We start from the raw sequence: 16,936 nt of genomic DNA, 5'->3' as shown, positions 1-16,936 counted from the left end.
GGAGGATCTGGGTCTAAGTAAGGTCACATGGGGAATTGAACCCAGGTTTCAGGCTAACCACTTGACCAGCCTTCCTTTCACAGACTGCAGGTGTGCGCTCCTCCCAGCCCTACTCCCTGACGGCTCTTTGATGCACACATGAGCTGATATAGGATTTGCTCACCCCTAATGGGGAAGCAGGATGAGAACCCAGCTTCCAAACCGCGGCCTTGGCCCCATGAGCTAACAAAGAGAGCTCAGAGGCAGCAGCCGCCGTAGTAGGACTCTTAATCTCACTTATCCACAGACCCGTGTCTGAGCGCCGCGCACAGAGGGGCAGATCACAAGACCCCACGCGCCACTTACACTGCCCAGCCGGGGGGTAGAGCTGGGCCTCGCAGCCAGTGCCTCCCCTCCCAGCAGGCTGCTGCAGAAGAGGGCTGGACTCAGCCATGGGGAGGGCAGTGATGGGAGGGGCCTCCCCTTGCTGTTGACACCGCCATCCGCCCCCTCAGGTTTCCCAAGGAGGAGGACGCAGGGGAGAAGCCAGGAGACCTGGAAGTGTTGCAGCCCGACGGGGCCCTCCTTGCCAACGGGGCCTCTGGGGACCAGGGGGCAGCTCAGCGGCTGGCAGCAAGGCTTTACCACCTGGACGGCTTCAAGAGGTCGCAGGTGGCCTCCTACCTCAGGAAGAAGTAAGGACTTAAGTGACGTTTCGGGCAAGATGGATGGTGTTCTGGAGTGCCCCCTACTGGGAGGGCTGGAGTAGCCAGGAGCTCCCCCCACAGCCAGTGCCCTGCCCCACTCCCCACAGTGCCCAAGGCTGGGGCTGGAGTAGCTGGGAGCTTCCCCCACAGCCAGTGCCCTGCCCCGGCCCCCCACAGCGCCCCCTGCTGGGAGAGGCTGGGGCTGGAGTAGCCCGGAGCTCAGCTCTGCACTGCTCTGATCTGCATGTGTTGGTTCCCAGCAACGAGTTCAGCCGGCAGGTGGCGGAGGAGTACCTCGCCTTCTTCCAGTTCAGCGGGCAGACTCTGGACCGGGCCCTCAGGTAAGGGCACCGCAGACCCGTCCAGAGCGTTTCCCAGGGGAGCAGCGTGGGACGAAAGCCTGCAGGGAGGGGGGCAGAGGGAGGGGACGCTCAGGGCAGCGCTATTAATTCCTCATCTCAGCATCGGACCATGCTGCTGATGACCGGACCTAAGGCCAGCCAGAGAGGGCCCCATGGTGCCAGGCCCTGGACACACAGTGTACTGGACAGTTCCCACCCCAAAGAGCTGACAAGCTAAATAGGGCAGATGTGGGGAGGGGGGGCGGGGATTGGAGCAAACAGCTGATCAGCCCCAGGCAGAGAGAGCCCCCAGGCTACACATCTCTGGGTCCGGGGAGGCAGAGTCCCTGTTGCACGGGCCTGGGGCCACAGGGGGCCAGGGGCTGTACAAACATACCTGGGGCTGCAGAGCAGCAGACGAGCGGCATGCGCAGGGTGGGGAGAGGAGAGGATCCAGCCAGTCTAGGTGCCAGCTGCAAGTCTCTCCGGGTGGTGTCTCCTGTGTGCTGGGCAGGTCCTTCCTCAAGGCCTTCGTGCTGACTGGGGAGACGCAGGAGCGGGAGCGGATCCTCAGACATTTCTCTAAGCGCTATCACCTCAGCAACCCCGACGCCTTCCCCTCGGCAGGTGAGCTCCCCGGGCCCCCCACATCCCCGCCCCGGCTCACAGGCACCCTAGGGTCTGACGTATCCTGGACCTGACACTGTCACTCACTCCCCACGGGACCGGTGCTGCTCTGTGCCTCAGTTTCCCCACCCCACTAGGAGGCAGTGATTCCCATCCCTCCTCTACAGGGTGCTTGAGAGGCAGGACCACCATGCTTCTAAAGAGCGGCAATGCACCCGGGCCAGCGCCTGGCAGCCATGAACCCTCCCAGCTCCCGGGCCATTCAGAGTGCTCACAGCACCTGCCACCTCTGGGCTGGAACCAGGCAACTGTTTAACGGTACCACAAGGCTGCAGGCCAGTTTAAGACAGGAAGTGAAGAGTGCTGCCCACAGGAAGCTTGAGGGAGGGGTGAGGGTTAGGGTTAGGGATGGTGGGGATGAATGGAGCTGGAGTTTGGCTGGGATGCCCAGGTTTTCTTCGGAGCCCCGGGATGAAGGTGTTTTGGGATTCCCCACTGCCCCCACACAAATGCCCATGATTGCCCTGCCCTACCTCCACCCCAGCACTCAGTAGATGGCGGGGGAGGAGCTGTGCCACTGAGAGCTGGGATTGCTTGCCGGGAGGTTGCCACGGTGCCTGCCTGGGAGAGGTGCCGGGTGGGGCGATCTGTGCCCTGGAGGGGTGTGGGACCCCTGCTGTCCACACCCAGTGGGCTCTGCAGATGGACCCCCAGGCCGGCTCCATGCCAAACACGCTCCCTCTCTGCCCCTAGATGCTGTGCACACCTTGACCTGCGCCGTCATGCTGCTCAATACGGACCTGCATGGGCAGGTAAGCCCAGGGGCACGGAGGGGTGGGGGGGTTCAATGGGGATCTCACCAACCAAGCCCAGAGTGTGGCCTGACTGGCCATGCCAAGGCGGTGTCCAGAGCTGGGCTGTTTCGTGCAGTTGGGCACAGAAGGGGAATGGGGTTGGTAGCAGGACGTGCCCTCTCCCCGGTGGTTCCCATCGGTGAGTGCTTTGGTGCGAGTGTGCAATGAGATGGGGGGCTCAGCCCATCTCCAGCAGGGAGGGCTCACGAGGTCCTGGGCCATGGAGACAGAGCTCCACCTCGAAGGGCGGGGTGAGGACTGGGGTCAGATGGCTGTGCATGTTCTGGGATTCAGCAGCGGGGGGAAGGGATGGTCCGTCCATCTGGCCCTTTTCGCCAGCGCCAGTCACTAAGGGAACCGATTGCATGAAAAAGCAAGGCTAAAAAGCTTGTTAGCAAATCGGCAGGCTCAGTCCGGGGCGGGACAGGCCTCCAGTTAGCGCGCACATGCGTGGACACAGGCTCCGTGATCTCACACATACTCGTGTGCCCAGCCGTCTGGATGCCTGCCCAGGCGTTGCTCATGGGTTTGTGCATGCTAGAGTATGCCCGTGTCACGCGGGAGGGAAATCCTTGGAGCTGGGGCTGCCCACTGGTTTTGGCTGGCATTTCACTTTACTGGGTGGGTCTCCTTGGCCCTCACCTAGCTGTCCCTGGTCACACTGTGGGTGCCCCAGGGACACCCACTCTAATCCCAGCACTGCTCAAGGGTCCCATTAGCCTTTGGCTGATCTGGGGAGTTGGGCAGTGCAGCGACTGGTCCTGCAAACTCCCCTTCTCCTGCTGCTCTGGGAGTCACCCCTGGTGCCTGACCGTGCCCAGCTGTGCCCCGGCAGCTGTTCTGTGTGGGACCCCAGGCCTCGTACCCAGGAGGAGCTGTGCCCGTGATTCACCCTGGGGCAGGGGAAGGTCACCCCTGAGAACAGCACCCCCCGCCCAGATGCATCATGGCTCCATGCTGCAGCTCCAGGGCAAAATGCTGTGTGAGTGTGGGCACAAGGTCCTGGGTATGCACGCATGTGAATCACACAGGTTGTTTGCCCAAGATCGAGCATGTGTGTGAACAGGGGAGTGCCTGTGTGCAGAAACACGGGCTTGGAGGGATGTGCCCAAGCAGGCTCCAGCACAGACCTGGCCCCCGGACTCCTGGGTTCTGCTCCTTCCTGCCACCCCCCCTCGCTTTGTATTCTTAGGGGCAAGGAGTGATTTAAGGGGAGGCTGCCCATCACTGGGATAGCCATGTTGTCACTGGCAGGCTAGCAGTGAGAGGGGAGCAGGGCCCACCCCCCAGCTGAGTTGTCAGCCGGCAGGATGGAACCGTGGGCGCCTCCTCCGTCAGCCTGTGTTTGTGGCCCTGGCCAGCACTACAGGGGGCCAGACATGGCACAGCTGCCCTCTGCTGGCTGGATGTAGCACCATGTAACAGTGTGTCATAGCCCCGGCGCAGCTCCCCTCCAGGGCTTTGGGAGCAGCAGGCTCTGAGTGCTAGAAAGATCATTTGGCTCCATTATCCAGGCTGTGTGGGGTCAGTGCCCCTGGGCCTGGTGCTGGCCCTGGCCTGGGGTGGGGAGGACATGTGTGGGAGCCATGTGCGCTGGGCAGCACGAAGTGCCACACGGGCACAAACCCAGCCCTGTTCTCACTGTGATCCACGTTTCTCCCACCCCTGTGTGCGTCTCCCACCCCTGTGTGCGTCTCCCATCCCTGTGTGCGTCGCACCATCGCCCCCTTGTGGCTGCAGAACATCGGCCGCAGCATGACCTGCCACGAGTTTGTAACCAACCTTGATGGTATGAGGGACGGGCAGAACTTCCCCAAAGATCAGCTCAAGGTACTGAACCCCTCGGCCGGGCGAGCTGGTGCTGCTGGTGTCAAGAGCTTCTGGCCTGCATGCCAGCTGAGGGCCTGGCGGGCCCCAATACCTACCCGGCTGTGTGTCCACCCACTGCACCCTCCATCTGGTCACCTGTCTGTCTGTCCATCCTGCCACAAATATGTCCATCCACCCCCGTATCTATCTACCCTACACACTCCCTCTATCTATCTATCTATCTATCCCCATCGACCCCCTCTATCTAATCTATCTATCCCCATCGATCCCCTCTAGCTAGCTATGCAGCTATCTATCCTCATTGACCCCCTCTAGCTATCTATCCCCATCGACCCCCTCTATCTAATCTATCTAGCTACCCCATCGACCCCCTCTAGCTATCTACCCTCATCGACCCCCTCTATCTAATCTATCTAGCTATCCCCATCGACCCCCTCTAGCTATCTCTACCTATCCCTGGCACCCTGCCCCCAGTGTCTGTGCTGCATGGGGTGGGGAGGGTGACAGGGCTCCGCGTGGCCCTGTGTGGGGGAGGAACCCGGCTAATCCCAGAGCCCAGGCCCATTCCTGCCATGCCCTTGGGGAGACAGCCCAGGGAACGGACGTGGGGTCGCGGTGATTGCAGCAAGGGTGACACCCCCTCCGATGGGGGTGCCCAGCAGTCCTGGCGAGGGCTGTCCCTGCAGAGCCTGGCTGCGGAAGGAAGAGCCCTGCCCAGGGTAGCGCCAGAGGGAGGCAGGGACCCCCGGCTCTGTGGCTGCTAGGGGGCAGCGTGCGGCCTGCCCCAGGCAGGGGGCGGGGCTCTCAGGGGGGCGTGGCCACTCTGACGCCCTGTTGCTCTCCTGGCAGGCCCTGTATTACTCCATCCGCAACGAGAAGCTGGAGTGGGCCATGTGAGTACCCGGGGCCCCGCCAGCCTCCCACTGCCCCCGCTGCCTGCAATGGTCCCTCCCGGGAGCCGTACAGCCTGGTCCAGCCCCCATTCCACCCGCTGGTCAATGGCATGGTCCATTCTGATGGGGGGGAGCCACAACCTGTTCCATTCTGACCGTGGGGAGGCGAGGGGGGGGACACAAACCCCGGCCTGTTCCTTTCTGACCCCGGGGGGGCACCTTGCCAGCCCAGCCTGTAATGCCAGGCACTGTGGCTCCCCCTGCAGGGACGAGGAGGAGCTGGTCAGTGCCCTGACACCCCGGCCGCCCAGCACCCCGTCCAGCCGGAAGAAAAGTAACCCCTTCCTGACGCTGACCCAGGACGCCAAGGCCACCACGTACAAGGAGGGGCAGCTCGCCCGCAAGGTGCACGCTGAAGCCGATGGCAAGAAGAGTGAGTGTCATCCGTCTCCCCGGCAACCAGCAGGGGGCGGAGCAGTGACACCCATTGCCTGGCAACCAGGATGGGGGGGGAGTGACATCCGTTGCCTGGCAATCAGCATGGGGGCAGGAGTGACACCACCAGCGCAGTGGGGCGGGGTGATGCCTGTCGCCCCAGCAACCAGCGCGGGACAGTGACACCCATCACCTGGCAACCAGCGCAGGGGGGAGGGGTGATGCCTGTTGCCCCAGCAACCAGCGTGGGACAGTGACACCCATCACCTGGCAACCAGCGCAGGGGGGAGGGGTGATGCCTGTCGCCCCAGCAACCAGCGCGGGACAGTGACACCCATCACCTGGCAACCAGCGCAGGGGGGAGGGGTGATGCCTGTCGCCCCAGCAACCAGCGTGGGACAGTGACACCCATCACCTGGCAACCAGCGCAGGGGGGAGGGGTGATGCCTGTCGCCCCAGCAACCAGCATGTGCGCGTGTGTGTGTGACGCTTGTCACCCCGGGAAACCAGCATTGGAGGGTGACACCCATCACGGGCTGGGGCGGGTGGCGGTCTCACCCTCCCTGGGGCGGGAGGGGCTGGGGTCTCACCCTGCATGACCTTTGCCTTTCCAGCACCCTGGGGGAAGCGAGGCTGGAAAACCTTCTACACGGTGCTCAAGGGGATGGTGCTCTACTTCCTCAAGGTAATGCTGGGGTCCTGCTTTGGGGCTGGGGGTGTGGGGAGTGGTGGGCAGTGCCATGGGGTTGGGGGTGCAGGGAGGGGGGTGGGCAGCGCCATGGGGCTGGAGGCATGGGGAGAGCAGCCCTTAAGGGTCTAATCCCCAGCCCCATCCCGTGCCTGGGGGATACCATATCTAATGTGGCTTTGGAGGCTCTTTGTGGCTCAGATCTGTGTCTCCCTGATGGCCAGTGGGAGCCCCCGGCAGACACCAGCCAGGCCCAGCACCCCTGGCCCAACCCACGGAGCAGGAGCGCCCTGGGAGCAGGTCCCTGGCATGGGGGCACAAGGGGCAGGCAGTGGGGGCAGACGGGCTGTGCCAGGCGGGGGCTAGGGCTCTGGGCAGGGCTGTCTGCTCCCGCCTCTTGGCTCATGCTCCATGTGCCCCTTCCTCACAGGATGAGACCCGGGTTGACGTGCCAGGCATGGAGGAGCCGATCGGGGTGCACCATGCACTAGCCGAGAGAGCCTCCAAGTACAACAAGCGGCCACATGTCTTCCGCCTCCAGACGGCTGACTGGCGCATCTTCCTCTTCCAGGCGCTGTGAGTGCCCCCCAGGCATGGGACCTCCCGCCCTGGGTACACTGTCCCCATCCTGGGCTCATCCCCCCAACCAGGGGATGCTGCCCTCTTCCCTGCCTTGGGCACGATGCTCCCCGTCCTGCCCTTCTCCCCTGGGTCAGGGCACACTGCCCCCCCCCCACCTGGGCACGCTATCCTCCCCACCTGAGTACACTGCCCCCATCTTGGGCATGCAGCCCCATCCCCCTGCCCCGCCCTGGGCACGATGCCCCCCCGCCCTGTCCTTCTTCCCTGGCCAGGGCACACTGCCCCCCCCGGTCCTGGACATACTGCCCCCGCTGCCCCACACCCTGAGGCACACTCTCCCTGCTCCTTTACCTCAGTCCCCCCTGTCCTGGGGCCTGCTGCCCATGCCACCCCGGGAGCACTACATGTTACATGGCTCTGCGTTCCTAGCAGGAGCTCTGCCCATGCCCCTCACTCCCGACCCACAGCCCCCACTGCATCTGCCCTGGGAGCTGACCACAGACTGGGACCCAGCCAGGGGCAGCCAGTTGGAGCCTTCACCCCTGAGAGTCTCTGCTCCCACTCAGGCCCCAGGGCGTGGCCTCCTCCCAGAACCCACACCCCTGTCTCTCCCTCTCTCCTCCCTCTCTCCTCCCCAGAAGCGCCGAGGAGATGAGCTCCTGGATCTCCCGCATCAACCTGGTGGCCGCCATGTTCTCATCTCCGCCCTTCCCGGCGGCTGTGGGCTCCCAGCGCAAGTTCATCCGGCCCATCCTGCCCACAGCACAGAGCCGCAGCTCCCTGGTGAGCTCCCCGGTGCCGACACCCGTGGTTATGGGGCAGGGCTGCCCGAGTGACTGCCAGTGACGGGACCCCCAGGGCTCCTCCGTGACTGCCAGCCACGGGACCCCCAGCCACTGCCAGCCATGGAACCCTCAGTGACGGGACCCCCAGGGCCCTCAGCGACTCCCTGCCACGGGACTCCCCAGACCCATCAGCGACTGACAGCCATGGGACCCCGAGGGCTGTCAGCGATTCCCCAGTGAAAGGACCCCCAGAGCCCTCAGCGACTGCCAGCCACGTGACCCGCCAGCCACGGGACCCCCAGGGCCCCTCCACGACTGACAGCCATGGGACCCCCAGCAACAGGCCCCCCTGACCCCCAGTGACTACCAGCCATGGGACCCCCAGGGCCCTCAGCAATTCCCCAGTGAAAGGACCCCCAGAGCCCTCAGCGACTGCTAGCCACGGGATCCCCCAGTGATGGGACCCCCAGGGCCCTCAGCGATTCCACAGTGACGGGACCCCCAGGGCCCTCAGCGATTCCACAGTGACGGGACCCCCAGGGCCCCAGTGACTGCCAGCCACAGAACCCCCAGCCACGGGACCCCCAGGCCCCTCCGCGACTGCCAGCTACGGGACCCCCAGCCATGGGGCCCCCAGCGACTGCCAGCCATGGAACCCTCAGTGACGGGACCCCCAGGGCCCTCAGCGACTCCCTGCCACGGGACTCCCCAGACCCATCAGCGACTGACAGCCATGGGACCCCGAGGGCTGTCAGCGATTCCCCAGTGAAAGGACCCCCAGAGCCCTCAGCGACTGCCAGCCACGTGACCCGCCAGCCACGGGACCCCCAGGGCCCTCAGCGACTGCCAGCCATGGGACCCCCCAACCACGGGACCCCCAGGGCCCCTCTGCGACTCCCAGCCATGGGACCCCCCAGTGATGGGACCCCCAGACCCATCAGCGACTGCCAGCCATGGGACCCCCAGGGCCCTCAGCGATTCCCCAGTGAAAGGACCCCCAGAGCCCTCAGCGACTGCCAGCCACAGGATCCCCCAATGATGGGACCCCCAGGGTCCCTCACTGATTCCCCAGCACCGGGATCCCCAGGCCCCTCAACCACTCCCAGTGATGGGACCCCCAGGGCCCCCAGCAACGGGACCCCCAGGCACCTCAGCGACTCCCAGCCATGGGACCCCAGGCCCTCTGGTGGTTTTCTCCCCAGCCTGAGGGGCTCACTGACAGGGGCATCTTCCTTGGCTCAGTTTTGCCCCCTGGTGCCCCCCCCAAGTACCCCCCATGGGCTCTGCCCCTTCGTGGATTTGTGGGCCCATCAGAGCACTATAGGTGGTGGCTTGATCAGCTTCCCGGCTCAGCCCATGGCGGCCCTGTGCCCCATCGATTGGCTGCTTGTCGTGGCATCCCCTCCACCTCAGTGGCTGTGGTTCCCATGGAGGGTTCCTGGCATGTGTGGGGGACCCCTTGACTGAGCCCGTGTCCCGGCAGGAGGAGCAGCACCAGGCCCACGAGGGGTGGATGGACAAGTTCTCTGACGAGCTGGGTGAGCACCAGCGGAACCTGCCCGACAAGCGGGGCCGGGGTCGCGACCTGGAGGAGTATCGGCTCAGGAAGGAGTATCTGCTCTATGAGGTGGGCACTGCCCTGGGGGCGGGCACGGAGGTCGCTGTGTCATAGAATCACAGAATATCAGGGTTGGAAGGGACCTCAGGAGGTCATCTAGTCCAACCCCCTGCTCAAAGCAGGATCAATCCCCAACTAAATCATCCCAGCCAGGGCTTTGTCAAGCCTGACCTTAAAAACCTCTAAGGAAGGAGATTCTACCACCTCCCTAGGGAACCCATTCCAGTGCTTCACCACCGTCCTAGTGAAAAAGTTTTTCCTAATATCCAACCTAGACCTTCCCCACTGCAACTTGAGACCATTACTCCTTGTTCTGTCATCTGGTACCACTGAGAACAGTCTAGAGCCATCCTCTCTGGAACCACCTCTCAGGTAGTTGAAAGCAGCTTTCAAATCCCCCCTCACTCTTCTCTTCCGCAGACTAAACAATCCCAGTTCCCTCAGCCTCTCCTCATAAGTCATGTGCTCCAGTCCCCTAATCATTTTTGTTGCCCTCCGCTGGACTCTTTCCAATGTTTCCACATCCTTCTTGTAGTGTGGGGCCCAAAACTGGACACAGTACTCCAGATGAGGACTCACCAATGTCGAATAGAGGGGAACAATCACGTCCCTCGATCTGCTGGCAATGCCCCTACTTATACAGCCCAAAATGCCGTTAGCCTTCTTGGCAACAAGGGCCCACTGTTGACTCCTATCCAGCTTCTCCTCCCCTATAACCCCTAGGTCCTTTTCTGCAGAACTGCTGCCTAGCCATTCGGTCCCTAGGCTGTAGCGGTGCATGGGATTCTTCCGTCCTAAGTGCAGGCCTCTGCACTTGTCCTTGTTGAACCTCATCAGATTTCTTTTGGCTCAATCCTCCAATTTGTCTAGGTCTTTCTGTATCCTATCCCTACCCTCCAGCGTATCTACCACTCCTCCCAGTTTAGTGTCATCTGCAAACTTCCTGAGGGTGCAATCCACACCATCCTCCAGATCATTTATGAAGATATTGAACAAAACTGGCCCCAGGACCGACCCTTGGGGCACTCCACTTGATACCGGCTGCCAACTAGACATGGAGCCATTGATCACTACCCGTTGAGCCCGACGATTTAGCCAGCTTTCTATCCACCTTATAGTGTCCTCAGTAGGGACAGCTCAGAGCCAGGGGGCTCGACCGGGCTGCTGTGCTGCGGGGAGCAGTGGGCGGGGGCTCAGCAGGGGAGTGCTGTGCTGCAGGGTGTGGAGTGGGGGCTCAGCAGGGGGCAGAGTGAGGGCTCAGCAGGGGGCACTGGGCTTCAGGGGGCAGAGTGGGGGCTCAGCAGGGGGCACTGGGCTTCAGGGGGCAGGGTGGGGGCTCAGCAGGGGGCGCTATGCTGCTGGGGGAAGGGCAGGAGCTCAGCAGGGCGTGGGATGGGGCCTTAGCAGGGGGCACCGGGCTGCGGGGGGGCAGGCTCAGCAGGGGGTGCTGGGTGGAAGGGGGTGAGGTAGGGGCTCAGCAGGGGGCGCTATGCTGCTGGGGGAAGGGCAGGAGCTCAGCAGGGCGTGGGATGGGGCCTTAGCAGGGGGCACCGGGCTGCGGGGGGGCAGGCTCAGCAGGGGGTGCTGGGTGGAAGGGGGTGAGGTAGGGGCTCAGCAGGGGGCGCTATGCTGCTGGGGGAAGGGCAGGAGCTCAGCAGGGCGTGGGATGGGGCCTTAGCAGGGGGCACCGGGCTGCGGGGGGGCAGGCTCAGCAGGGGGTGCTGGGTGGAAGGGGGTGAGGTAGGGGTCAGCAGGGGGCGCTATGCTGCTGGGGGAAGGGCAGGAGCTCAGCAGGGCGTGGGATGGGGCCTTAGCAGGGGGCACCGGGCTGCGGGGGGGCAGGCTCAGCAGGGGGTGCTGGGTGGAAGGGGGTGAGGTAGGGGCTCAGCAGGGGGCAGGGTGGGGGCTCAGCAGGGGGCGCTATGCTGCTGGGGGAAGGGCAGGAGCTCAGCAGGGCGTGGGATGGGGCCTTAGCAGGGGGCACCGGGCTGCGGGGGGGCAGGCTCAGCAGGGGGTGCTGGGTGGAAGGGGGTGAGGTAGGGGTCAGCAGGGGGCGCTATGCTGCTGGGGGAAGGGCAGGAGCTCAGCAGGGCGTGGGATGGGGCCTTAGCAGGGGGCACCGGGCTGCGGGGGGGCAGGCTCAGCAGGGGGTGCTGGGTGGAAGGGGGTGAGGTAGGGGTCAGCAGGGGGCGCTATGCTGCTGGGGGAAGGGCAGGAGCTCAGCAGGGCGTGGGATGGGGCCTTAGCAGGGGGCACCGGGCTGCGGGGGGGCAGGCTCAGCAGGGGGTGCTGGGTGGAAGGGGGTGAGGTAGGGGCTCAGCAGGGGGCAGGGTGGGGGCTCAGCAGGGGGCGCTATGCTGCTGGGGGAAGGGCAGGAGCTCAGCAGGGCGTGGGATGGGGCCTTAGCAGGGGGCACCGGGCTGCGGGGGGGCAGGCTCAGCAGGGGGTGCTGGGTGGAAGGGGGCAGGGTGGGGGCTCAGCAGGGGGCGCTATGCTGCTGGGGGAAGGGCAGGAGCTCAGCAGGGCGTGGGATGGGGCCTTAGCAGGGGGCACCGGGCTGCGGGGGGGCAGGCTCAGCAGGGGGTGCTGGGTGGAAGGGGGTGAGGTAGGGGTCAGCAGGGGGCGCTATGCTGCTGGGGGAAGGGCAGGAGCTCAGCAGGGCGTGGGATGGGGCCTTAGCAGGGGGCACCGGGCTGCGGGGGGGCAGGCTCAGCAGGGGGTGCTGGGTGGAAGGGGGTGAGGTAGGGGTCAGCAGGGGGCGCTATGCTGCTGGGGAGGGGACTAGCACTAAAGGGAAGATCTCAGGGCACCCCAGGCTGGGGACCCGTGCCCCACCCCCGCCATGCTGTGTGGCTGTTCCCCTGCCTGGCGTGTTGCCCCCCAGAGCTGGCTGCAGCCAGGGCTCACGCTGCGCTCGCCCTTGCAGAAGCGCCGCTATGAGACCTACGTGAGGCTGCTGGAGGCGCGGCTGAGCGGGGGCTCCGAGGAGCTGGAGCAGTGGGAGGCATGGCTCGGGGGCTCCGGCTCGGCTGACGAGGGGCTCGGCCTCATCAAGTCGCACTCCAGCCCCTCGCTCAACCTGGACCCGCCGCCTGCCGGCGTGAAGGTCAAACGCAACATCTCGGAGCGCAGGACGGTCCGGAAGATCATCCCCAAGCGCAACAAGCAGCTGCTGTGACCCCCGCCAGGGCGCCCAGGGACACCCCCCTGGCACTCGCCGCAGCACAAGGTACGAGCTGTCGCCCGGACTTGAACCCACGGCTCAAGGGACACGATGGCACCAATAGCACGGAGCCCCCAGGTGGCGCCAGCATCTCAACAATGGGGGGGTGATGAAGGCACCAAGGGTGGGTGCCCCCCCGGGGGTCCCAGCCCAGGACTCTGAGCCACCCTGCCCTTGGAAAGGGAAGGGCACCGGGCTCTGTCCATGTGTCCCCTCCAGGAGGCAGCGCTGCTCGATGGACCTGGACTGGACTGGGGGGCGCCTGGTGCAGGACGGTCCATTCCGCCGGCTGAGCTGGGCTCTGGGACCCCCCCCAGGGCACTGCACCCCCCACGCCGTCTCCTGATTCCTGTTCTCAGAGACTGGCAGCCGCCAGAGCAATAAACCAGAGCGAGCCATGGAACTGTGCCCAGGCTGCATGGGGAGGGGCGGGGACACGGGGCTGTTCCCTCCTTGGGCAGCATGCCCCACATAATGCAGGGCAGCGGGGCTGGGGAGGAGCGAGGGGACAGCCAGCGCTCTGGAGGAGCTTGGTCAGCCCATGGACCTGCCTTGGCAAACTCCCACGCTGCTCCATCGCCATGGACCCAGTCCTGCAGCGAGGGCTGGGCAGCACGTCACACTGATGGGCGATGGGCCTATGGGTGCTGCGATGCCCTGGTGATGTGTGCCGGATGGATACGGACTCCCCACCCTCGCCCCACTCTGCCCCCACTGGGCCAGAAGGCCCCTCCCCGGCTGGAGAGCCCTCAGTGATCAGCGGGGCAGGGGCAGTGTGAAGGGGGGTGGGGCCAGCTACTAATGGACTGAAGAGCCCAGCTGGGAATTCGGAGGTTCCTGGGCATCTGGGCTGAACCAGCTGCAGCCAGGAGGGGCTGGGAGCCAGGGGGAGAAGGCCCTGGCTACCCCACCATGAGCTGCCCCCCAGCTCTGCCGGTGCCCCTCACTCCTGACCCACAGGCTCTGCTACCCCAGCCCTGGGCTCCCCACCCCCCCGGCTCTGCCGGTGCTCCTCACTCTTGACCTACAGGCCCCTGCTGTCTCAGCCCTGGGCTCCCCGTCTCCCACCCCCATCCCCAGTGTGGCCTGTGCCCCTCAGTCCTGACCCGCAGCCCCTGATATCCCAGACCTGGGCTCCCCATCCCCAACCCTGGGCTCCCCCTCAGCTCTGCTGGTGCCCCTCACTCCTGACCCACAGCCCCCTGCTAGCCCAGCCCTGGGCTCCCCCATCCAGGGCAGATGTTGCTGTTTTCCTATCCAGCTACCTGCTCCCCTGGTTTTGTGGCCCTGCCGCAGGGCTGCTAATGGCCCATGACCCCTCCCCCAGCCCTGACTGCCCCCTGGGCTCTGGCAGTGCCTGGCCGGGGGTCTCAGGTTGATCCCTGGGGGCCTGGGCGCTTTGCCCATGTCAAGGAACTCTCTCGCCCACAAACAGGCACGCACTGCCCTGTCCAGAGTGAGGCGTTCTCTGGTTCCCCAGGCATTCAGGGGTGTGGGGCCAGGAGCCAGGACTCCTGGGTTCTCTCCCTGGCTCTGACATCCTGCAGCCAAGCTGTCCTAGAAGAAGGGTGGGGGCTGCTGGAACTCCTGGCCCAGGGCCGTCCTTATCCATACGCAAAGCACGCAGCTGCGTAGGGCACCAGGAAATTTGGGGCACCACATTGCCTGAAATTTCCTGGTGCCCAGCGCTGCTGCATGCTGCTCCGGCTCTTCCCCAGGCCCCCGCCCCTTCCCTACCCCAGCCCTGCCCCCACTCCCCTGAAGGCTGCAGCCAGGCCCAACCCTGCACTCACTGTGTGGGAAGTAGAGGGACCCCGCCGCAGGCTGCTCCGCACCCCTGGCTCCCAGCCGCGCTGCCGGCGAGCGCTGGGGGGCGGTCCCCCTCCCCCCAAGCCTGGGAGCCAGGGGAGCAGAGCAGCCTGGGGCCGGGTCCCTCCACTTCCCACAGGAAGTGGCCATCCCCCGTCCCCCACGCAGGCCTGGGGCCAGCCCCCCAGCTCCCCTGTGGAGGCCTGGGGGGCTCCGTAGAGCACTGTCCCTGGGCACTACGGCCCCATCGCTCCTCCCGTCAAACACCACCCACCCAGCCTAATGGGTCATGCAATGGGAGTCTGCTGTGACGGTGTTCCATTGGCTGGGTGCACTGTCACTCGTTCAGCACCTGGCAGTGGGCGGAGTCTCTGCAAGAGGCCAGGGATACGTAGCTTGGTGAGGAAAAGCCACGTTTTCGGAGCCGTTCCCTAGGCTGAGGACCCCCGCTAACGAGGCCGGGGTCCGGGGAGATGGAGCTGCCGGTGTTTAACACGGCTGCTCCGGCCCAGAGAAGCGGCTGAGGGGCTGGAGAAGGCAGGCTTAAAGCCAGCTCAGGTGACAGCTCAGGAGCAGAGGCTGCAGCAGATCTGTGGTTCGGTTCCGACCTGGGACCATGGGGCGGGGCAGGTAGTGGCTTCCTGCAATAGCTCTGCGGGCACCGTCCTCCTCTTGCTGGGCCAGGGTAGATCAGGAGCTGGCGGGCGCAAGAGTGGCCCAGCCCTGGCCGCCCGGCACCGACCCAATTCCCGCAAGTCTGCCCCCCAGCCGCTGTGCACATGGGTGGAGGGGGAGCAGGCCAGGGCATGGGGCTGTGAACCCAGGAGTACAGGCGTCACATCGGAGGGCCTGGGACAGGAGTCCATGCAGTCCCCCAGGCTGGTTCTGGTCTCACGCGGGTGTTCCGGGCAAGTGAGAGCCTGGAACCTGGTGCAGGTCGCTCAGTGGGAGTCAGGACGGGCAAGGGGGTGGAATGGGTTGAAACGCTGTGAGAGACGCTCTGCTATGGGACCACGTGCAAACCTGGGACTCAGGGCCCCGGCCAGGAGAGTTTCTGCTCCTTCAGGGTGAAATGGCTCCGGGAAGCGGAGAAGCGGCTGGCGCGGTGCAGCGAGTGCCAGTCCAGAGCCATGCCCAGCCAGCTGGCACCTTGTGCAGCAGGAACTGCGGGGATCAGCCCATCGGGCAGCACTGGGGGGGTTACATGGCAGCCTGGTGTGTGAATTTGGGGGGATCCCTGGATTCCCCACCCCAAAACCCTGTGGGCTCAAACCTACTGCCCGGGCTCCTGCTGAGCACCACGTGCCCCATGGAGCCAGGGGGGCACAGGCGGGCAGCACACTGAGGGAGCAGTGACAAAGGCTGGCCAGCGGGGAGCAGTAGTGTGCAGCTCTGATAACACAGTCTCTTGGCACGAGCTGCCCCTTGCCTTATGCTCCCTTGGGGCTGGGGCAGCAGCGGATTTCCCGGGCGTGGTGGCCCAGATGGTGTCGTGGCCTGCATGCTGTGCCCAGCCCCGCCGTGCTGGGGGCTGTACAGGGATCTCCGCTCCGGCTCCCAGATTTAGGCACCAAAATAGGAACTAGGCTTCACTGCAAACTCGACCCAGGTGTGTCAGGTGGCCCCAGCCCAGAGCATGGCCCTGTGTGCATGGGGAAGCCGGTGCAGAGGGACCCATAGGGTGGGGTGAGACACACCCTAATCGGGGCAGGGAGGGCATCCAGGAAGCGCCACGCTCAGGGCCGTGCCCCCAGCTGGAGCAAAGCACCGCGGCCAATCCGTTCCACGCCTGCCCTGCGGGGAGCCGCCGCTGACGGGATTGTTGCAAGGAGCCGAGGAGTCAGGCTGGGGCTGGGATCCGGGCTGCAGCACCTCATCCTGGTGCATGGGGATGGAGCCGGGGGGCGGGAGGGCTTAGGGGGAGACCAGTGGGACCCTATTATGTCACAGTCTCACCTACTTCCCCCAATCCCCCACACCAGGCCCGGCAGAACCGAATAAACCAGGACAGCTCTATGGGCCTGCTCTGGGCCGCACCCCTTGTGCCCAGCGCCCCGTGGGGACAGGCGCTGAGCGCAGGCCCTGGCAGCCAGAGCCACCCAGCCAATATTCATGGGATTTGGTCTGTAGCCCCTCACTATGGCAGATCTGGGCTCCCTTCTGCCCCCCCCCCCCACTCTGCTGGTGCCCCTCACTCCTGACCCGCAGCCCCTGCCATCCCAGCCCAACTCTGCGTTACCCCTCACCCCTGACCCGCAGCCCCCTAGCTGGGCTTCCTCCCTCCTCTCCTGGAAGGGGTGAGCTGGGGTAAAACCCTCCTGGTGGCAGGTTCTATGACCTGCCCTGTCTGCAAACCAGCCCTTGAAGTTTCCGAAAGAGCCAGTCATCCCCTGCCCCTCCCCCGCCAGCCCCTCACTCCCCTCCCCCGCGACGGTTTCAGCTCCACTCCTGAACCCTGCAGACCCAGGTTGCCCTGCCCCCCCCCCCGATCTGCCAGCTGCAGCGTTGTCCCCCTGCCCAGCCCAGCACCCGCATCTCAGACGCCCCACAAATCATGAGATCTTT

At 65.0% G+C, this 16,936-nt stretch overlaps 1 protein-coding gene across 8 annotated transcripts in view; it reads left to right on the top strand.

Annotated features, from left to right (window-relative positions):
- The window catches only part of PSD4 (pleckstrin and Sec7 domain containing 4), a 42,199-nt gene extending 29,234 nt beyond the window's left edge, over window positions 1-12,965 (top strand). For all 8 annotated transcript variants that reach the window (XM_084615021.1, XM_084615024.1, XM_084615027.1 and 5 more), the window contains 12 exons: window positions 495-674; window positions 947-1,027; window positions 1,542-1,654; window positions 2,408-2,466; window positions 4,249-4,338; window positions 5,188-5,231; window positions 5,498-5,664; window positions 6,281-6,351; window positions 6,785-6,930; window positions 7,575-7,719; window positions 9,205-9,348; window positions 12,266-12,965. In XM_084615021.1, coding sequence (XP_084471147.1) covers window positions 495-674; window positions 947-1,027; window positions 1,542-1,654; window positions 2,408-2,466; window positions 4,249-4,338; window positions 5,188-5,231; window positions 5,498-5,664; window positions 6,281-6,351; window positions 6,785-6,930; window positions 7,575-7,719; window positions 9,205-9,348; window positions 12,266-12,517 — 1,492 coding nt within the window. In that variant the 3' untranslated portion in view covers window positions 12,518-12,965. The remainder of the gene's footprint in view (window positions 1-494; window positions 675-946; window positions 1,028-1,541; window positions 1,655-2,407; window positions 2,467-4,248; window positions 4,339-5,187; window positions 5,232-5,497; window positions 5,665-6,280; window positions 6,352-6,784; window positions 6,931-7,574; window positions 7,720-9,204; window positions 9,349-12,265) is intronic.
- Window positions 12,966-16,936: the final 3,971 nt, after the last annotated feature.

The sequence above is a fragment of the Lepidochelys olivacea genome, assembly GCF_965140295.1.
Source record: "Lepidochelys olivacea isolate rLepOli2 genome assembly, chromosome: 26".
NCBI lineage: Eukaryota > Metazoa > Chordata > Testudines > Cheloniidae > Lepidochelys > Lepidochelys olivacea.
The sequence above is the reverse complement of the archived record's forward strand: the minus strand, read 5'-3'. Positions and strand labels throughout refer to the sequence as shown.